The sequence below is a fragment of the Erythrolamprus reginae genome, chromosome 3, assembly GCF_031021105.1.
Source record: "Erythrolamprus reginae isolate rEryReg1 chromosome 3, rEryReg1.hap1, whole genome shotgun sequence".
In the NCBI taxonomy this organism is placed as follows: domain Eukaryota; kingdom Metazoa; phylum Chordata; class Lepidosauria; order Squamata; family Dipsadidae; genus Erythrolamprus; species Erythrolamprus reginae.
The window spans coordinates 248,630,768-248,653,833 of record NC_091952.1 but is presented as its reverse complement, the minus strand read 5'-3'; the positions used below and the strand labels follow the sequence as shown (position 1 = coordinate 248,653,833).

The window sequence follows — 23,066 nt, the reverse complement described above, 5'->3', positions numbered from 1 at the left end:
CTTAGGGCAGGAAAAAACATTATTTGGAGTGATAAGCCTGCAAGCTGGTAAGAGCTGAGAAGATCGTTAAACACCTTGTTAAGTCTAGAAAAAACATTGTTAGAGGGAGTAACAATGAAAAAAATACGCGAGGCGGGAAGACTGTTAGATATTAGCTGGAAAAAAGCTTTGAAAAAGCTACATTCAGAGTATAAGATGCACCCAAATTTTCAGCCTCTTTTAGGGTGGAAGGGGCATCCTATACTCCCAAAAATACGGTAGGTAGACCTCCAACAGATACAAAAGATTATTGAGATGCAAAAGATTATGTGAATGGCTTATCCTTGAGAGGCCTCTGGATTTCAGAAATCCATACAGATCATCCTCGACTTACAAGAGTTCGCTTAGTGACCTGTTCTATTCCAGCATCTAGCCCACCCCCCAGGAATCAGATGCAGACCACTGGGTTTAAATAATAAAGGAAGGATTTACTACATACAAGGAATATTTACAGTTAAAGTTTTTTCAAAATGAAACTAAAGTCCTTTCACAGCTTTGCTGAAATGATTAAAGAATCCTATCAGCTGGCTAGAGTCCCAGAAGGAGATAAGCACGGCTGGAATAATATCCAGAAGTGAAGATGTTTAGGAGTTAGCTTGAAATCCGGAGCTCTTCACAAAGCCAAGAACGTGCCGTTTTAAAACACAAGCCGAAATACCTGGAAACTAGATGCTAGAATGTCCATGTTGTTCTCTGCATGGAAGCAGTGTTACACCGTCTGAAATATGGGCGTGGCCCATTAGTCAGTAGAGCTAGTCACGAGAAAACCTCCTCCTATAGAGCCATTCATGCCTGCTAGCTGCCCTGCGTGCCCACTCATCTCAGGAGGCGCAGAAGGTCCTGGTTGTTCTTCAGACTCTGACACTTCTTCTTCACTGTCAAGTCTCGGGTGCCAAGAATAGAGAATGCCTGTACTGCATCTCCACTGTTTCTCCGTCCTTTGAGTCCATGGCTAATTGTGCAGGACATGAGCAAACCCAACATGACCGTTCAAATTTACAACGGCATTGAAAAAAAGTGACTTATGACTGTTATCCACAAATGTGACCACCGCAGAGTCCCCTGCGGGGTAAATGATCAAAATTCAGATGCATGGCAAATGATTCGTATTTATGACATTTGCAGTGTCCCGTGGGGGGGGGGGGGGGGGGGCGGTGTCACGCAATGACCTTTGGCAACCTTCTGTCACGAGTAAACCTCCTCCTATAGAGCCAGTCATGCCTGCTAGCTGCCCTGCGTGCCCTAGCATCAAGCAGAGGCTCCTCCTCTTCTCCTGATTCACTCATCTCAGGAGGCGCAGAAGGTCCTGGTTGTTCTTCAGACTCTGACACCATGACTCTGTCAAGAAACATCAATGGGGATGCTAGATTCACTTAACAACCATGTCAAGATCTGCACTGATTCACTTTACAACCGTGGCAAGAAATGTTGTAAAAGGGGGCAAAACTCCCTTAATTGTCTTGCTTAGCAACAATTGAGGCTGTAAGTTAAGGATTAACTCTAATGAAACACTGCTGAAGGTACTGTAGATTTTGTTGTAAAAATTTATAAAGGACCACTTGTGCTGGGAGGCTCTATCTCCCCCTCTCTATACCAGTGTTTCCCAATCTTGGCAACTTGAAAAGATCTGGACTTCAACTCCCAGAACTCCCCAGCCAGCTTTCACTGGCTGGGGAATTCTGGGAGTTGAAGTCCAGATGTCTTCAAGTTGCCAAGGTTGGGAAACACTGCTCTATACAAAGTGTCTTGCCCTATTTAGGTGGGATTCATTATTTTCTAGTACATATTAAAATTACCCTTGGTCGTTCTAACTAGATGAATTTCTGAGTTGATCTCGCCCTTCTGCCGTTATTCACAAAAGTTGAAGAGACTTTATCAGATGAATTTTACATTTTCAGAAAACACACTATTACATTTCCCCTATCGTGCAACTAAACATGACAACCGTATCTAAAGTTACATTGCTGTATTTGGAAATTCAAGATGTAACTGCAAATCTGGAAATTCTCTTACATTTCACCCAAGAATATACATTCTGAGCAGAGCATGAACCATCCATTAAAAAAAAAATCTTCCCGTCTTCTGCCTTTTTTTTCACTGGACTCAATCAATTCTCTTGTTTGATATAGAGTTCTTAGAAATGCTTGCAAGCATTATATAATGTTTCGTACTGGTTTATAGTCACGTTTAGCTAAATTTTCAAAGAAACCTTTGACAGTCGTATAATGTAGACATTCTGAGCCAGCTTAGCTGTCATTGCAGAAGACTCATTCCTTCTTGAATAAATCAGGGCTATTTTTTAAAACACTGATGCTAAATGAATCAGAAATGCGCATTTATAACAGCACTGAAGAAATGATCCAATGGCACATAGATAGGCATGGCAATAATACACAAGAAACAGGATTATATTACAGATGTGAGAATTCCGAAAACATACATCATATTCTTATACTCTTTACCCGTTTGATTAATCTGAACATAATACTCTTCTTTGCAAATCTCCAATTCTTTGCTATTTTTATGGGCCAGGCGCACATGCACAAGAATACACAGCAAAAACAGTGTATATCATCTGTGCTGTTTGCTGGGAAGCACAGGCAGATTTTTTCCCCCTTGTTTTCCTCCCGCAAAACTAAGGTGTGTCTTATACTCCGGCCCGTCTTATACTCTGAAAAATATGGTATATAAATACAGCATCCCTTCTTCTAGGAAGAGACTCAATTATTTATTTTATTTTATTTTATTTTATTTTATTTTATTTTATTTTATATTTATTTATTTATTTATATTTGATTTGATTTGAATTGAATTGAATTGAATTGAATTGATTTGTATGCTGCCCCTCTCCGTCAACTCGGGGCAACTCACAGCATATGATAAAACAATTCATAACAAATCTACCATAATAAATTTAAAAAACATTAAATAACCCCATTATTAAACCAGACATACACACATTCATTCATTCATCCATCCATTCATTCATTTGATTTTTATGCCGCCCTTCTCCTTAGACTCAGGGCGGCTTACAACATGTTAGCAATAGCACTTTTTAACAGAGCTAGGCTATTGCCCCCACAATCCGGGTCCTCATTTTACCCACCTCGGAAGGATGGAAGGCTGAGTCAACCTTGAGCTCGTGATGAGATTTGAACCGCTGACTTTCAGATCTACAGTCAGCTTCAGTGGCCTGCAGTACAGCACTCTACCTGCTGCGCCACCCCGTTTCTCTTGCCATACATAAATCATATAGGCCCGATGAAGGGGGGGGGAATGCCTCAATTCCCCCATGCCTGACGGCAGAGGTGAGTTTTAAGGAGTTTACGGAAGGCAAGGAGGGTGGGGGCAGTCCTAATCTCCGGGGGGAGCTGGTTCCAGAGAGTCGGGGCCGCCACAGAAAAGGCTCTTTCCCTGGGACCCGCCAGACGACATTGTTTATCCAGGTCATTGGTGTCCCAAAGGTGCTTTTCCAAAAGGCACCTGGACTTTGTTGCTTAGTTGTTGTTGTTGTCAAACATGATGTCAGAATTGAAGAAGCTCCTTGGATGAGATTTTCAAGAGGACACTCTCTCCCCTGCCCAGAAAGTCCAGTTGCTTTTTGGAAAAGCCCCTTTGGGACGAACAGCCCTTCTCAATTTTCTCTGGTTGGTGAGCTTAGTAAATCAGGACTGATTAACCCTTGAGTGGAACATCCCTAGGGAATTTGAGGAGCAACATGCCGCATGAATCCCAGTGACCGGTTACCTCCCACAGAGTTGGCCTTTCTGGGTCCCGTCGGCGGAAGAGCATTCTATGTGGGGGGCCCAGCCCTTTGGAATCAGCTCCCTCGAGATTTGTACTGCCCCCACCCTCCTCGTCTTTTGCAAGAGCCCCAAATCTCATTTATGTAGCCAGGCATGGGGCAATTAGATCAAGCCCCCTTCCTCTGTTTACGAGATGTAATGTGTGGTTGGGAATGAATTGGCTGACTGATTTTATTATATAAGGAATTTTAGTAGTAATTTTTAATTATTAGATTTATTGTTGTGTTTATTTATTTATTTATTAGATTTGTATGCTGCCCCTCTCCGTAGACTCGGGGCGGCTAACAACAATAATAAGACAATATAAACAAATATAATATTTAAGTTTAAGTTAAATTTAAAAACCCTAATTTAAGAAACCAATCATACATACAGACATACCATGCATAAATTTTATAAGCCTATGGGGAAGGGAATATCTCAATTCTCCCATGCCTGACGACAGAGGTGGGTTTTAAGGAGCTTATGAAAGGCAAGGAGGGTGGGGGCAACTCTGATCTCTGGGGGGAGTTGGTTCCAGAGGGCCAGGGCCGCCACAGAGAAGGCTCTTCCCCTGGGTCCCGCCAGACGACATTGTTTAGTCCAGTGTTTCCCAACCTTTTTGGAGCCGCGGCACATTTTTCATATTTTCAAAATCCTGGGGAACATTTGGGGGGGGGGGGCGCTAAAAAAAGTTTGGATAAAAAAAATCTCTCTTCCTCCCTTTCGCTCTATTTCTCTCTCCCTCTTTCTCTCTCTTCCTTCCTTTCTCTCTCCATCCCTCTTTCTTTCTCTCTTCCTTCCTTCTTCTCTTTCTGTCTCCTCCTTCCTCTCTCATCTCTCTTTCCTTCCTCTCCCTCCCTTTCTCTCTTTCCTTTCTCTCCCTTTCTGTCTATCCTTTCTATCTCTTACCCCTTCTGCCTCTTTCATTCCCTTTCTCTCCCTCCCTTTCTCTCTCATTCCTTTCTCTCCCTCTTTCCTTTCTATCTCTCTTTCTTTTTCTCCCTCCTTCATATCTTCTTTCTCTCCCCCCTTCCTCCCTCTTTCCTTTCTCCCCCTCGCTTTCTCTTCCTTTTTCTCTATCCTTTCTACTTCTTACTCTTTCTTTCTCTCCCTCCTTCATTCAATTTTCTCTCCCTCCCTTTCTCTCTCTTTCCTTTCTCTCCCTCCCTTGTTCTCCCCTGGGGCTGCCTGTGCCTGCCCTGCACCACCCAACACGGACGGACAGCCCCTGGTCGTCGGTTCGTCGCCCCCCCCCACGGAGGGAGATCAGCCACTGGAGGGAAATCGGGCTGGCGGGGGCGGCGAATCCACCTCCCCACTCGGGTGGAGGGAGATCGGGCTGGCGAGGGCGGTGGATCCGCGTCCCCAGCCGCGCGGAGGGAAATCGGGCAGGCGGGCGGGTGGCCGCGGCTCCCTGTGCGCCCCTTGAAAAGGGTGCGCGGGGGGGCATTTTGGGGTGCGTTGGCGTGCGCAGCCTACAGGGAACGGTGCCCGGGGCCGCTGCAGCCGGCAGCCTGTTTCCGCTGCGAGTGCCCTCCCACCGGGCCCCAAAGGACACTTGCCGCCAACGCCATTGAAGGCGGGAAAAAGGCAGGAAGAATGAAGCTCTCTTTCTTCCTGCCTTCCTTCTTTGGGGCGCAGCAGGAGAGCGCCAGAAACCGCGGCATCGGGCAGGAGCCGGGAGGTCGGAGGCACCGGCAGCTCCCCGCCCAGCTGTCGCTGTTGCGGCACACCTGGCTGTGTCTCGCGGCACACTAGTGTGCCGCGGCACACCGGTTGGGAAACGCTGGTTTAGTCGACGGGACCTGGAGAAGACCAACTCTGTTGGGACCTAACTGGTTGCTGGGATTTGTGCGGCAGAAGGCGGTCCCGGAGATATTCTGGTCCGATGCCATGAAGTGCTTTATAGGTCATAACCAACACTTTGAATTGTGACCGGAAACTGATCGGCAACCAATGCAGACTGCGGAGTGTTGGTGTGACATGGTCATATTTAGGAAAGCCCATGATAGCTCTCGCAGCTGCATTCTGCACGATCTGAAGTTTCCGAGCAGTTGTTTTTGTATGTTGTGAGCCGCCCCGAGTCCTCGGAGAAGGGCAGCATACAAATCTAATAAATAATAATAATAATGATAACATATTGCTAGTGACAACAACAGCCCAATGGGTGACAACATATTGAGGGGGAATCTGATAGACAAGAAATACCATCCTGTCACAACTGTTACAGCTGTAAATATTGTAACGTACAGTTGTACACATCTCTTATAAGTTTTATAGAACCAGACCAGTAGTAGGTACTAAATCCCATTGCTATCGGTTCGCTCGTGAGCACACGCTCCTTCACATGCTCAGAAGCGTCCCGGAAAAGTGGGCGGAGCCTCCCACCACTGCCACCACCAGTTCGCAGAACCAGGCCATACCAGGAGCAACCCACCGCTGAACCAGACGTGGCGGAGAGAAAATGCAGCCACCAACAAGCTATCTTCCCTCCGATTTGTATGCCAGGTTTCATTTCGAGAGATCAATTTCCATAAATTTGTTTATTCGAAGGCCATTTCTGCGCTATCATGACTAATAACATCTTCACGGCATCACTCAGATCTCGCTAAAATGATTGAAGCCCTGAATTCATTGTTATTACTTTGGCATGTTGTTATTACTTTGGTTGGATGATTTGAGAGATTATAAACTGCCATTTGGAAAAACGCATTTGCTCCTTAGACCCTGGATTTGATTGTTTGTTTTAACAAAAAGAGAAGATGCTTATCAACGTTTAACTAGCTAAGGAACAAATAGGACGGAGACAATACAAACCATAGAACGCACAATGGAGGAAATAAAGCTATGGATCCTTCATTCAAAACTATTTATATCACTGGTCTAACAAATTATCAACCTCAGAGATAAAATGTGTTAATTTTACATATTTTGATTAGATGAATTAGAAAACAGATGATAAAAGTGCTGGTTGGTTCAGGTTTTCAACATATGGCCCTACTTGGACAGGGGGTCATTGCTCACAGTCGCTCATGCCCTTATCACCTCGAGGTTCGATTACTGCAATGGGGTAATCTACATGGGGCTACCTTTGAAAAGTGTTTGGAAACTTCAGATCGTGCAGAATGCGGCCGCGAGAGCTATTGTGGGGCTTCCTAGATTCGCCCACGTTTCTACAACACTCCGTGGCCTGCACTGGCTGCTGATCAGTTTCCGGTCACAATTCAAAGTGTTGGTCATGACCTTTAAAGCCCTACATGGCATTGGAGCAGAATACCTCCGGAACCGACTTCTACCGCACGAATCCCAGCAGCCAGTAAGGTCCCACAGAGTTGGCCTTTTCCGGGTCCTGTCGACCAAACAATGTCATTTGGCGGGCCCCAGGAGAAGAGCCTTCTCTGTGGCAGCCCCGACCCTCTGGAATCAACTCCCCCCAGAGATTAGAACGGCCCCCACCCTCCTTGTCTTTCGCAAGTTACTCAAGACCCACCTATATCGCAAGGCATGGGGGAACAAAGACATATCTCCCAGGCTTTTTATAGTTCATGTTTGGTGTGTATGTGCTGTATGGTTTTTAATTATTGGGGGTTTTATATATTTTTATTATTAGATTTGTCCCATTGTTATACTGTTTTTATCACTGTTGTGAGCCGCCCCGAGTCTTCAGAAAGGAGCGACATACAAATCTAATATATTATTATTATTATTATTATTATTATTATTATTATTATTATTATATTATTATTATTATTATTATATTTCACAATAAAGATTTATACACAGGCAGCGGGTATATTTGCCTACAAGGGAGAGAGGTGTCTAGTGACTCGACAAAGTACAGAAGAACAATGAAAATGGTACCACGTGGAAGTATATAAATTTATCTTCACTTTGGGAACAGCAAGGCAGATGACTATGAAAAACACATGGGAAATTTGCTCAGGTCCAATGAAACACTTGGTGTAAAACATGCCAATGAAAATTCACTTCTTACACTTACATTTATACTATTTCCCTTTGAATTGTAGGGCAGTGAGTGATGAGCATGGGGAGAGATTCCACCAGGACATTTATTTATTTATTTATTTATTTATTTATTAATTAATTACTTAGATTTGTATGCCGCCCCTCTCCGAAGACTCGGGGCGGCTCACAACACGTGGAAACAAATCATAAATAATCTGACAGATTTAAAATATTTAAAGATTTAAAAAAGACCCCATATACTAACAGACGTACACACAAGCATGCCATATATAAATTAAACATGCCCAGGGGGAGATGTTTCAGTTCCCCCATGCCTGACGGCAAAGGTGGGTTTTAAGGAGTTTACGGAAGGCAGGAAGAGTAGGGGCAGTTCTAATCTCCGGGGGGAGTTGGTTCCAGAGGGCCGGTGCCGCCACAGAGAAGGCTCTTCCCCTGGGGCCCGCCAACCAACATTGTTTAGTTGACGGGACCTGGAGAAGGCCCACTCTGTGGGACCTAATCGGTCGCTGGGATTCGTGCGGCAGGAGGCGGTCTCGGAGATATTCTGGTCCGATGCCATGAAGGGCTTTAAAGGTCATAACCAACACTTTGAATTGTGACCGAAAACTGATTGGCAGCCAATGCAGACTGCAGAGTGATGGTGAAACATGGGCATGCCTAGGTAAGCCCATGACTGCTCTCGCAGCTGCATTCTGCACGATCTGAAGTTTCCGAACACTTTTCAAAGGTAGCCCCATGTAGAGAGCATTACAGTAGTCGAACCTCGAGGTGATGAGGGCATGAGTGACTGTGAGCAATGAGTCCCGGTCCAGATAGGGCCGCAACTGGTGCACCAGGCGAACCTGGGCAAACGCCCCCCTCGCCACAGCTGAGAGATGGTTTTCTAATGTGAGCTGTGGATCGAGGACGCCCAAGTTGCGGACCCTCTCTGAGGGGGGCAATGATTCCCCCCCCAGGGTGATGGACGGACAGATGGGATTGTCCTTGGGAGGCAGAACCCACAGCCACTCCGTCTTATCCGGGTTGAGTTTGAGTCTGTTGACACCCATCCAGGCCCCAACAGCCTCCAGGCACCGGCACATCACTTCCACCGCTTCGTTGACTGGGCATGGGGTGGAGATGTAAAGCTGGGTATCATCGGCATATTGATGATACCTCACCCCATGTCCTTGCAGGCACAAGAAAAGATACCAAGGGAAATGGAGTCCAACCCTGTTTGCTGGTTACTGCTGGAATCTCCCCAGAGATGATCCTACTGCAGTCCACAAGAGAAAAGCCCAAAATCCCATAAAGATGGAGCCTTGTTGTTTAATTTGAGGTTAGACCTTGTCAATTTTCATGTAAAAATCATGAAAATGTTACATGAAAAACCAGTAAATGAATGGAAAGTTATGTTATTGGAATCAATAAAAAGATAAGTTTATAATGATTGGTGTGGCACCATTTTCATTGTTATTGAATTCGGGAGCGGGATGGGGTAGTGCAGTCTCCTTTTACACCAGTGCATTCATCAATGATTTAAACTCTGAATCCTCTCATACTTTATGTGTAGCCTCCCCCAATCTGGGTTGGTTGGGAATTTAGTGCCAAAGACCTGTCTGTCTGTCTGTCTGTCTGTCTGTCTGTCTGTCTGTCTGTCTGTCTATCTATCTATCTATCTATCTATCTATCTATTTATTTATTAGATTTGTATGCCGCCCCTCTCCGCAGACTCGGGGCGGCTAACAACAATAAAAAGACAATATAAACAAATCTAATATTAAAAGTAATTTTAAAAAACTCCAATTTAAGAAACCAATCATACATACAGATATACCATGCATAAATTTTATAAGGCTAGGGGGAAGGGAAAGTCTCAATTCCCCCATGCCTGACGACAGAGGTGGGTTTTAAGGAGCTTACGAAAGGCAAGGAGGGTGGGGGAAACTCTGATATCTGGGGGGAGTTGGTTCCAGAGGGTCGGGGCAGCCACAGAGAAGGCTCTTCCCCTGGGTCCCACCAAATGACATTGTTTAATCGACGGGACCCAGAGAAGGCCAACTCTGTGGGACCTAACTGGTCGCTGGGATTCGTGCGGCAGAAGATGGTCCTGGAGATATTCTGGTACGATGCCATGAAGGGCTTTATAGGTCATAACCAACACTTTGAATTGTGATCGGAAATTATGGGAGAAAAAGCCCAACCAAACTGGAGGAGGTCAATTCCACAAAGGCTGCCTCTTAATATAGGCGGTGGGTTTTCAACCTGTGGTCCGCAGAACTCTAAGGGACCAAGATATTGTCAAAAGAGAATCCCCAAAGGCTTAAAGAAATGTTATAATTTAAATCAGTAATGGCGAACCTATGGCACGGGTGATACAAGTGGCACATGAAGCCATATCTGCTGGCACGCAAGCTGTTGCCCTAGCTCAGCTCCAACGTGCATGTGTGTGGGCCAGCAGAGGCTCCGGGAGGGCATTTTTGGCTTCCAGAGAACCTCTGGGAGGATGGGGAAGGATATTTTTACCCTCCTGGCTCCAGGGAAGTCTTTGGAACCTGGGGAGGGCAAAACATGGGCCCATCAGAAGTTGGGAAAAGAGACTTTTTTTACTTTTTAATTTATTGTTATTACCAGATTGCTTTCGTTGACCCTCTTTTAAATTTACAGAGCTAGTTTACTGGTATTCTTTAAAATAAATATTCTAAAACATTTAATCTACTGATGTCTCAATTAATGTAATTTTATTGGTTTCCATTTTCATAAGTTACCAGTAGCCACTGCATTTTTTAACCTCGGCTTATACTCGGGTCAATAAACTTTCCCAGTTTTTGCAGCAAAAACTGGTGCCTCGGCTTATACTCGGGTCAGCTTATACTCGAGTATATACGGTAATATGGCTTCTCTGTGAGATTTGGACAATTTATAAAACCCTTCATGGCATCGGGCCAGAATATATCCGGGACCCCCTTCTGCCGCACCAATCCCAGCAACCGGTTAGGTCCCACAGAGTTGGCCTTCTCCGGGTACCGTCGACTAAACAATGTCGTTTGGCGGGACCCAGGAGAAGAGCCTTCTCTGTGGTGGCTCCGACCCTCTGGAACCAACTTCCCTCCAGAGATTAGGATTGCCCCCACCCTCCTTGCCTTTCGGAAACTCCTTAAAACCCACCTCTGCCGTCAGGCATGGGGGAATTGAAACATCTCCCCCTTGCCCATGTAGTTTTTGTGTATGATTCGATTGTGTGCTTGTTTTTTATATATTGGGGCTCTTTTGGATTTTTTAACTTAAAACGGTAATTTAGATTGCGAAATATTAGATTTGTTACTATGTTTTGTTTACCATTGTTGTGAGCCGCCCCGAGTCTACGGAGAGGGGCGGCATATAAATCCAATAAATCTATTCTAATGTAATCTAATCTTTATAGGGGTTAACAGCAAAAATTCAGCAGCATTTGCAAACTTTTAATCTTTGAGGAAGCTGTGACGGTTATTGGGAAGGGAGTAGGGGCACTGTTATTAAACTTTATTCTATAGATTCTATAGACTCATTTAGTTAGAATATTAAAAAAAACAACCCCTCCAGACATCCTTAATGCCTTGTCAACAATTCCCTCGCTTTATTAGAAACGATCATTGCTTGAAATGTGCTCCGTAGTTAACATACATAAAGATCTAGTTTTCAGTTTAATGGAACACTGGTCAATACAATCCAAGCCCTGTCACGATTTAATGATTACGAGTCTTCTTTTTGCAGCAACCGAACGGCCTGAAATATTCGGCTAGGTGCGCTTATTAAGGCAAAGCAGGATAAATAAATCTTTGGTGCATTTGTAAAACGAGGAATTATTCATTTACAGTAAACCATGCAAGAAATCTATTCCACAATGTCAAGCAGCTACTTTAAGATATAAATCTGGAGGCTGAACATGGCAGGCCGACCCAAAGCATCAATTAGGAAATATTAAACTCTTAGTTTTGTTACTTGATGCAAGCAATTTAGAAAGTCATCCCCCCCCCTCCGATTTTGAAATTACATAGCAACAGACACAGCTCCTTTGAGTCCTCCCAAAGAACAGAAGCATCGTGGCTAGTGTATCAGGTTATAATTCACTGTTGTGACTGAACCAGTTTTCCCTTTGCTATTAGTAAAATAAGCTGTAATCATCGGCAATTTGAGCACGGGGTTGGGCTAGAAAGCCTCCCAAGGTCCCTTCCAACTCTATTCTGAATTGCATTGGATTTTTATTGCTATAAGGCTATGTGCCGGTGTCTGGAGGCTGTTGGGGTCTGGATGGGTGTCAACAGACTCAAACTCAATCCTGATAAGACGGAGTGGCTGTGGGTTCTGCCTCCCAAGGACAATTCCATCTGTCCGTCCATTACCCTGGGGGGGAACTACTGACCCCCTCAGAGAGGGTCCGCAACTTGGGCGTCCTCCTCAATCCACAGCTCACATTAGAGAAACATCTTTCAGCTGTGGCGAGGGGGGCGTTTGCCCAGGTTCGCCTGGTGCACCAGTTGTGGCCCTATTTGGACCGGGAGTCACTGCTCACAGTCACTCATGCCCTCATCACCTCAAGGTTTGACTACTGCAATGCTCTCTACATGGGGCTACCTTTGAAAAGTGTTCGGAAACTCCAGATCGTGCAGAATGCAGCTGCGAGAGCAATCATGGGCTTTCCCAAATATGCCCATGTCACACGAACACTCCGCAGTCTGCATTGGTTGCCGATCAATTTCCAATCACAATTCAAATTGTTGGTTATGACCTATAAAGCCCTTCATGGCACCGGACCAGAATATCTCAGGGACCGCCTTCTGCTGCACGAATCCCAGGGACCAGTTAGGTCCCACAGAGTTGACCTTCTCCGGGTCCCGTCAACAAAACAATGTCGTTTGATGGGACCCAGGGGAAGAGCCTTCTCTGTGGTGGCCCTGACCCTCTGGAACCAACTCCCCCCAGATATCAGAGTTGCCCCCACCCTCCTTGCCTTTCATAAGCTCCTTAAAACCCACCTCTGTCGTCAGGCATGGGGGAATTGAGATATTCCTTTCCCCCTAGGCCTATACAATTTATGCATGGTATGTTTGTGTGTATGTTGGTTTTAAAATAGGGGCTTTTAACTGTTTATATTGGATTGTCATATGCTGTTTACTACTGTTCTTAGCCGCCCCGAGTCTACGGAGAGGGGCGGCATACAAATCCAATCCAATCCAATCCAATCAAAGACAAACCTATGGGACAAACCTATGTGACATGTGCTACAGGTTGCACACGGAGCCAAATCGGAAGGCACATGAGGTGTTACCCTGTCCAGTCACAATTCAAAGTGTTGGTTATGACCTATAAAGCCCTACATGGCATCGGACCAGAATCCCCCCAAGACCGCCTTCTGCCGCACGAATCCCAGCGACCAGTTAGGTCCCACAGAGGTGGCCTTCTCCGGGTCCCATCGACTAAACAATGTCGTTTGGTGGGATCCAGGGGAAGAGCCTTCTCTGTGGTGGCCCTGACCCTCTGGAATCAGCTCCCCCCAGAGATCAGAATTGCCCCCACCCTCCTTGCCTTTCGTAAGCTCCTTAAAACCCACCTCTGTCGCCAGGCATGGGGGAATTGAGATATTCCTTTCCCCCTAGGCCTATACAATTTATGCATGGTATGTTTGTGTGTATGTTTGGTTTTTAAATAAGGGTTTTTAATTCTTTTAAACATTAGATTTGTTATATGCTGTTCATTATTGTTGTTAGCCGCCCCGAGTCTACGGAGAAGGGCGGCATACAAATCTAATAAATAAATAAATAAATAAATAAATGTGCAGGGGGGGAGGGAATGGATGTGGGCGTGAACCAAAAAAGGTTCTCCACCACTGCTATAAGGCGATCAATTCTAATAAACCTCAAGTTCTTCCTTTTATAAAAAGGTGTGCCTGCGAACGCACACAAATGGATCAGCCACCCTCAGCTGTTTCGTTAAATTTAAACTGGAACAGAAATGTAATTAAGGGCATACTGAGGTATGGCTGGAAGCATCTGTCACAAGTGTCAAAAGCCATACTACTGCATATATAACCATCAGGATTAAATAGCTGTCTACATTCTTAATTCAAATCATCGTTTAATTTATTTTCTAGCCAAGGGATGTGCAGAATCGAGCATTCTCTGCTGATCACAATGTTCTGAAGGATTTCTTCTACAGAAAGCCCTTGATTCATAACCGTAATGCAACTCAGTTTTGTCATTAAGTTACAAAAGTTGTAAGTTAGGGTCCACGCATGACCAGATCCAATGTTATGACTTTTTTTTTTTTTGCAATGGTCATTAAGAGAATCCATGTATTCCTGTGAACCTTTTTTTATTTGGCCAGAAACCATCTGAAAACACCGTAATCCAGCAAAAAGCATAATAAATTACAGCAACATGACCACAGGATGTTTCAGCCACTTGTAAAGTTGAGCTACTTGCCAAGCTCCCCAAAAATATTTATTTATTTATGTATTTATTTGATTTCTAGGCCGCCCTTCTCCTATGATCAACAGTGAAGTAGGCAATTGTTGGAGTAAGGCCTAAAGTTAAGAGGTACAAGAGAATGTGGAAATTTGGAAGGTAAGCAATGGTGAATAGTTTGAAAGAAAATTTAAAACTAAAGGTGGCAGACCCAGGTGACAAAAATAGGAGGAAAGAGGCAGCATTAAATAGCAGTCATACCTAAAAGAATGTATTATATATTTACCGTATATACTCGAGTATAAGCCGACCCGAGTATAAGCCGAGGCACCTATTTTTGCCACAAAAACTGGGAAAACGTATTGACCCGAGTATAAGCCGAGGTTAGAAAATGCAGTGGCTACTGGTAACTTATAAAAATGGAAAACAATAAAATTACATTAATTGAGACATGTTTTAGAATATTTATTTTAAAGAAAACCAGTAAACTAGCTCTGTAAATTTAAAAGAGGGTAAACAAATTAACAATATTAACAATAAATTAAAAAGTAAAAAAAGTAGCTCGATCAGGAACAAAGCTAAAACCTAAGAGTTAAAATCCTTCAAAACTGGATTCCTTCTCATCATTAATTGGATTTACATTATTGTTCTGTTTTTATATATGCTGTGAGCCACCCTGAGTCCTTGGAGAGGGATTGCATACAAATCCAATTAAATAAATAAACAAACAAACAAATAAGTGTATCCAAAGAAGAGCTTCAGCATTAGCTGCTGTGAGGTTATCAGCATAGAAAACCAAATAGATAGATAGATAGATAGATAGATAGATAGATAGATAGATAGATAGATAGATAGATAGATAGATAGATAGAAATAGATACAGATAGATAGATAGATAGATAGATAGATAGATAGATAGATAGAAAAATAGATAGATAGAAAAATAGATAGATAGAAAGATAGACAGATAGAAAAAGAATTCCTGTCTAGCTCTGCCTCTTAACACATTATTAGATCCTATCCAAGCAAGGACAGCAACTACCACAAAATACCATTTTTTAAACAGTTTAAATCCTTTCAAAGAAGGGGGAGGAGAATCTGACAGCAGGGGGCCTTTTTAATCCGACTCACCATTGCAAATGGCTGCCTTCTTTGCTTGAGCTAGGGAGAGGAACTACGGCGTGCGACAGGGGACAAAAGCTGGTGCCTCCTCGCTCTGGCTCAAGCAATGTCGCCCTCGTGACTTTGTCGCCCTCGTGACTTTGTCAATGACCCGAGTATAAGCCGAGGCTGTGTTTTTCAGCCCATTTTTGGGGCTAAAAAACTCGGCTTATACTCGAGTATATACGGTAATTATAGAGAAAGAGAAGATGTCAGTTTAAGAATAGCACCACTGTTGGAATAAATTTAGGGTTCTGGAAAGCTCGTCTGTTAATTACATAACAGATTAAAATTAGAAGAACTCATTGAAGGATAAGAAGGAGGAAAGGGAAGTAGGAAAGAAGGGGAGGGAAGGAGGAGGGAAGTAGGTAAGAGAGAGAGAGGGAGAAAGAAGGCAGAGGGAAGAGGGAGATAGAGAGGAGTAACACGGAATATAGAAGGAAAACAGACGGGAGATCAAATTATAAAAGGTTCAAATTTAGGATATCTGTTTATAATATATTGAGAAAATGTTTGTGTAACATGTTGATACTGTGGTATATGCATGGATGTAAAGTTGGTGAAAAAAATACAAAACAACTTCAAAAACCTGGGCTACTGCAACTATCATAAATATGAACCACTTAGCCAAGCATCTGAATGTAATCATGTGACCATGGGGATGTTGCAACGGTCATTAATGTGAAAAATAATCGTAAGTCTTTTTTCTCAGTGCCATTATTAACTTCGAACGGTGACTAAATGAACTGTTCTAAGTTCAGGACCGCTTGTAATTTGATTGTTAAGGGTTTTTTAAATTGAAAATCCTTGACTGAGATGAACAGCTACAGGAATTGAATAAATAAATGACAAACCTAAATAGGTTTCTGGGCTCATTAAAATTACATTTCTCTTACAAAAGATAATGCCAAAAACCAAAACGGAATCTTAGCCGCCTTTGGAATGACATTTTTTTCAACTATTTTAATGATTTTTAACGACATTAATTGATCCAAATCAAGCATTAGGACTTTCAGGGATAGAAGTTATTCATTCAGATATATTTGTTGTTTTAACTATCATCTTTGCGTAAAGTAGTAAACAATGATCTAAAAAAAAGACGGTTTCACAAAATACAAAGATTCAAAAAACTGTTCAGAATTTCACCCTTCTTATGCTGCTATAGAGCTTTTTCAATAATGTTTTTTGCAATCAAAAAAAGTGTTTATTTGCATTGGTTTCTAACATGAACATTTTATAACTACGTAGTTCTAATTATTATTATTATTATTATTATTATTATTATTATTATTATTATTACAGTGTTCCCTCGATTTTCGCGGGTTCGAACTTCGCGAAAAGTCTATACCACGGTTTTTCAAAAATATTAATTAAAAAATACTTCGTGTTTTTCCCCCCTATACCATGGTTTTTCCCGCCCGATGACGTCATATGTCATCGCCAAACTTTCATCCACCTTTAATAAATATTTTTAAAAATAAACTTTAATAAATAACCATGGTGAGTAAATGGTTGCTAAGGGAATGGGAAATTGCAATTTAGGGGTTTAAAGTGTTAAGGGAAGGCTTGTGATACTGTTCATAGCCAAAAATAGTGCATTTACTTCTGCATCTCTACTTCGCGGAAATTCAATTTTCGCGGGCAGTCTTGGAACGCATCCCCTGCGGAAATTGAGGGAACACTGTATTATTATTATTATTATTTATTAGATTTGTATGCCGCCCCTCTCCATAGTCTATAATTATCAATAATTATCAATTATTATTTGATTTTACTAATGAATGAATATTCCTAGGTAATATATTTTTTAAAAAATAAAATAAAACAATAAATAAAACAATCTACAGTTGTATCAAATACAATGACCTGAAAAACAGCAAATCAGTTTGTCTATGCGTTCAACTCACCTTAGGAAATTGCTTTACTGGAATTAATACTTTTTGTCCCAGTTTCATATTTTTATTAATCACTACATCGATGAACTTTTCTTCTTCTTTGCTTTCTCCTTTCTGGAACTTATCAATTTCTGTAACAGGAAATACAAAACTTGTTTTAGAATCAGCTTTCCTAAACCACAGCAAATGTATCTTCATTTAAACAGCCAAGACTTCATTAGAGGAATATATTCCCCACTCAAGGCTCCCACTCCCATCAGATCCAGCCCAAGAAACATATACAGTGAACCCTCGATCATCGCGAGGGTTCCGTTCCAGGACCCCACGCGATGATCGATTTTTAGCGAAGTAGCGGTGCGGAAGTAAAAACACCATCTGCGCTTGCGCAGATGGTGTTTTTGCTTCCACTGCCGCCCGCCCTTCGCCCGCCCACCCCGTTGCTCGCGCCCGCCCACCCCATTGCTCACGCTGTTGCTGGGGCCGCTTCCCAGCTGGGGAGCCGAGCTAGGGAGTCCCGACCGCCCGCGCGTTGCTGGGGAAAGCTCGCACGCTTGGGGAATCCCTAGCTCCGCTCCCCAGCTGGGGAGCCGAGCTAGGGAGTCCGGACCGCGCGCGCGTTGCTGGGGAAAGCGCGCGCGCTTGGGGAATCCCTAGCTCCGCTCCCCAGCTGGGGAGCCGAGCTAGGGATTCCCCAAGCGCGCGCGCTTTCCCCAGCAACGCGCGCGCGGTCCGGACTCCCTAGCTCGGCTCCCCAGCTGGGGAGCGAGCTGCGATGTCCCCAAGCGCGCGGGCACCGCCCGCCCGCCCACGCTGTTGCTGGGGCCGCTTCCCAGCTGGGGAGCCGAGCTAGGGAGTCCGGACCGCGCGCGCGTTGCTGGGGAAAGCGCGCGCGCTTGGGGAATCCCTAGCTCCGCTCCCCAGCTGGGAAGCGGAGCTAGGGATTCCCCAAGCGCGCGCGCTTTCCCCAGCAACACGCGCGCGGTCCGGACTCCCTAGCTCGGCTCCCCAGCTGGGGAGCGAGCTGCGATGTCCCCAAGCGCGCGGGCACCGCCCGCCCGCCCACGCTGTTGCTGGGGCCGCTTCCCAGCTGGGGAGCCGAGCTGGGGTGTCCCCGCGCGTGCCGCCCGCCCGCCCACGCCGTTGCTCGCGCCGCCGCTGGGGTCTTACGGGGGCAAGAGGGGGAAGACCCAGGGAAGCCTCTGCCCGGCGGGGAAACTCCACCATCTACGCATGCGTGGAAGGGCACGCATGCGTAGATGGTGGAGTTTACTTCCGGGTTGAAAACTCGCGAAATAGCCCTTTCGCGATCCTTGAGGACGCGAAACTCGAGGGTTCACTGTAAATCAATTCCGTGTAAAATCTGCCCAGCCACATATATTGGACAAACGAACAGGAGAGTAAATGCACGTGTTGCAGAACATAAGAATGCATTAAAGAAAAAAGAAAAAACCTCCTCCCTTTTCCAACACTTCAAAACTACAGGACATGAAATTGATTTCGACAGTACCAAATTAATTTCCAAAACAGAACACTACAGCAAAAGAATAATGATGGAAGCCATCGAGATAGAAAAACATCCCCAAAATATGAACAAGCGGGATGATACCTCTCGCTTACCAGACATCTGGAAATCAGCCCTCAAACGTATCCCAGCCATAGAAACCAGACTCAGAACACACATTGTAAAACAATCAAGTAGCCTGCAAGTTCCAACTACTCAGGATATCACGCCTAATCTACAACCATTAACTAATCAGCATACCTCAGCTACATCAACGACCCCAATTGTTACCCCACTGACTCACCAGGAAGTTTCTACATAGCAGGCAATTGCTGAGCCATCAAACCACACCCAGTCACCAGTATTTATAGAAGGAATGCAGCTCAGGTCTCCCAGTGTTCGCCTGAGAACAAGGACAGAAACACCAGCCTGAAGATGACAAGTGAGACCTCGTCGAAACGTCGCCAGAAATTGCCAAATCCTACACGGGAAGAAACCCGAATATACCAAGACCGTCATACCTGTACCCGTGAAAATCTACGAAAACAATATATATATGTATGTATGTATGTATGTATGTATGTATGTGTGCGTGTATATATATATATATACAGTGGTCCCTCGACTTGCGCGTTCTCGATTAGCGCGAAACGCTGCAACGCGGTTTTTCAAAAAATATTATTTAAAAAATAAAATATTAAAATATTATTTTAAAAAAAAATTTTAAAAAAAAAAAATTTTTTTTTTTTAAAATTTTTTTTTTATTCTGTTCCCTGAATGGAGACCGCCGGCCGCTCAATCGGGCCGGCAGGGAACAGAATGGAGCCTTCCGCGGCGGGGCTGGTAAGGGGGGGAGCCGAGGGGGGAGCCGAGCCCAGCCCCGTGGCATTCGCTTTCCTCCCGCCGGCAGCCGACTGATCGTGGGCTCCTTCGCAACCTCGGAGAGCTTCCTGGTTTTCGTGAGCTTTCATGCCCCGGAAGCTCTCCGAGGTTGCGAAGGAGCCCACAATCAGTCTCGGCTGCGGGTGGGAGGAAGGCGAATCCCCCGTGGGCTCCGTTACATTTTCCGCTGCCAGCCAGGCCATGCTGGCGGCAGCGGAACAATCGCTGGGTGGAAGGCGTGCTCGGCTCTGCCGCTCCAGCCGCTTTCGGCCGAGCCTCCCCGGCCAAGCGACTGCCTTCCGTCGCAGCGGGGAACATCGGCGCAGGCCGCCGCCACGCCTGGCTCGACTTCCCTGGCTGCTCGGCCGAAAGGGGCTGGAGCGGCAGAGCCGAGCACGCCTTCCACCCAGGGAGTCCTGCCCTTTCATTCCCGCCGACCACAGGGGCGAGGGGTGGGGATGAAGGGGCAGGACTTCCCGGGCGGAAGGCGTGCTCGGCTCTGCCGCTCCAGCCGCTTTCGGCCGAGCCTCCCTAGCCAAGCGACTGCCTTCCGTCGCAGCGGGGAACATCGGCGCAGGCCGCCGCCACGCCTGGCTCGACTTCCCTGGCTGCTCGGCCGAAAGGAACTTGAGGATTACTCTAATCAGGTACCATCCAAATACTACCTTCTCTTTATGTTTTGGTTGGAGGTTTATTTGGATATGAATATTGTGCTCACGTTAATCGCATTTGTGATTTAAACAAAATTGTCATTCATTGAAATTTTCTTCCCTGGCTGCTCCTGCCCCTTCATCCCCACCCCTCGCCCCTGTGGCCGGCTCATCCAGGGGGGCGTGTGTGGACTGGCAAGCGGCAAGCGGGAAGACCAAGGGGAGGTTCCTTCAGCCGCCCAACACCTGATCCGCTCCGCAGCGCGGCAGCAGCGAGGAGCCGAAGATGGGGTTTCCCCTTTGCCTTTACCCCATCTTCGGCTCCTCGCTGCTTCCGCGCTGCGGAGCAGATCAGCTGTTGGGCGGCTGAAGGAATCTTCCCTTGGTCTTCCCCGCCGCCCACACGCAAACTCCACCATCTGCGCATGTGCGGCCATGAAAAAAAATGGCGCACATGCGCAGAAGGTTTTTTACTTCCGCATCCAGTATAACGCGGAAATCGGTTAGCGCGGGAGGTCTTGGAACGTAACCCCCGCGCTAATCGAGAGATCACTGTATATATATATATATATATATATATATATATATATATATACACACACACATATATTTATTTATTTATTTATTTATATTTATTTGTTTATTTATATTTATTTATTTATTTATTTATTTATTTATTTAATCTATTGGATTTGTAGGCCGCCCCTCTCCGCAGACTCAGGGCGGCATACAAATCCAATATACAAATATTGGGTAAGCGAGTCTTGAATTCTAAAAACTTTATGCTCAAAGACAAAAACTTTGATCCTGGGTAACTGACCAAGATTGGATCCAGCAACATTATTCCTGGACACATATAAGTACCTTCATTCTCAAAATTCTTCCTTACGCTTATCTAAAACCCAGAATTCTATTTAAGGAAGGCAGCCTCAGAAGTGCATTTTGTACCAATGGGCATCCACATATAGCTAATCTCTTCCTTTAATGTTACACTCTGCCGTATATATTTAGCTTGGAATGATCATACAAGTTTTAAAGTATTACGTGCTTTTATGCACATATTTTTTACAAGCATTCTACAAAATGGGCGAAATGGAGTGGCCTAAAAATATGCAGCTAAAAAGACTGAAAAATTAATAAATTCTATTTTTAAAAAATAAAAAAATATGCAAGTAAAAATCCTGGGATAAAGTTTTATCAACTACAGTGGTACCTCTACTTAAGAACTTAATTCATTCCGTGACCAGGTTCTTAAGTAGAAAAGTTTGGAAGTAGAAGCAATTTTTCCCATAGGAATCAATGTAAAAGCACATAATGTGGGGCAAACCTATTAGGAAAGAAATAAAAGCTTGGAATTTGGATGGGAAGAGGAGAAGGAAGAAGAGGAGGAGGACAGTCGCTGCCCAGAGTGAAGGGAGCATTTCTTTTCAATGGGCCCTGGCAGAGGTTTATTCCCTCTCCAAGCGCCCAGAGAAAGGAAAACACTTTGTTCACTCCAGACTGCCAAAGCCTCCTTAAGTGCCACCAAGAGGCTCCTCTGGCAGCCCAGAAAAGCCTGAGATGGCCGGGATTAAAGGGGGAATTTCCTGGGAATTTTTTTCCGGGCTCGGGTTCTTAAATAAAAAATGGTTCTTAAGAAGAGGCAAAAAAATCTTGAACACCTGGTTCTTATCTAGAAAAGTTTGTAAGTAGAGGCGTTCTTAAGTAGAGGTACCACTGTAGTTGTTATAAGCTTTGAATTTGTGGGCATAATAGTCATACACCTCTGATATATTTAACAAAGAGCCATGCTTTAAAAATAGAACAGGCGTGTATACAAATAAAAATAAAGTGACAAGCCAGAAATGCAAACTCCAGCTGTTCGACTCATTATCAAGTTAATTTTTGTGGAAGAAAAAAGAAACATGGAGACCAGAAATCTCTTTGCCAGCAATCAACACCCAGAGAAGCAAGGATTAACACCAGAGAAGGAATCAAATAGTAAACAACACCTTAATCCATGAACTAACAAGAAGGAAACAATATCCTAATCAAGCTACAGTTATTGAACTGAATTGAATTTAATAGATTTGTATTCTGCCCCTCTCCGAAGACTCCGGGCGGCTCACAACAAGGCAGTAATACAATAAAATACAAATCTAATGTTAAAATTTAAACTGAATTAAAATACATGTATAAAAAAACCCATTAACTACACAGTCATACACACACGGTCCAGCTGATCAATATAGAGGTCAGAGAAAAGGGGGGGAGGATAATCCCCCCACGCCTGGCTGCAGAGATGAGTCTTTAGCATTTTGCGGAAGGCGAGGAGGTTAGGAGCAGTTCGAATCTCTGGGGGGAGATGATTCCAGAGGGCCGGGGCCGCCACAGAGAAGGCTCTTCCCCTGCATCCTGCCAGACAACATTGTTTAGTCAACGGGACCCGGAGAAGGCCAACTCTGTGGGACCTAATCGGTCGCTGGGATTTGTGCGGCAGAAGGCGGTCCCGGAGATATTCTGGCAGTCTCGTAGGTATTCATTGACGTACTACCATAACTGGGATCAGAATATCAATTCCTTAGCGAGGCCCATATAATACAAGTCACGTCAGCTTTTACTTTTGTTTTGCCACAGTTGTTAAGTGAAAAATTATAAGTTTTAAGAGAATTATGTAGATGTTAAGCAAGTCCAGCTTTTCCCTTTTCTCCAGCTTGCCAAAGATTTTATTTATTTATTAGATTTGTATGCCGACCCTCTCC

General features: G+C 44.5%; 1 protein-coding gene across 3 annotated transcripts in view; it reads right to left on the bottom strand.

Annotated features, from left to right (window-relative positions):
* Nucleotides 1-23,066, bottom strand: part of KHDRBS3 (KH RNA binding domain containing, signal transduction associated 3) — a 188,714-nt gene that overhangs the window by 113,789 nt on the left and 51,859 nt on the right. For all 3 annotated transcript variants that reach the window (XR_011558764.1, XR_011558765.1, XM_070748332.1), the window contains exon 2: nucleotides 17,305-17,423. Coding sequence is in view for 1 of the 3 variants with exons in the window: in XM_070748332.1 (XP_070604433.1) it covers nucleotides 17,305-17,423 (119 nt within the window). In the remaining 2 variants the exon portion in view is untranslated. The remainder of the gene's footprint in view (nucleotides 1-17,304; nucleotides 17,424-23,066) is intronic.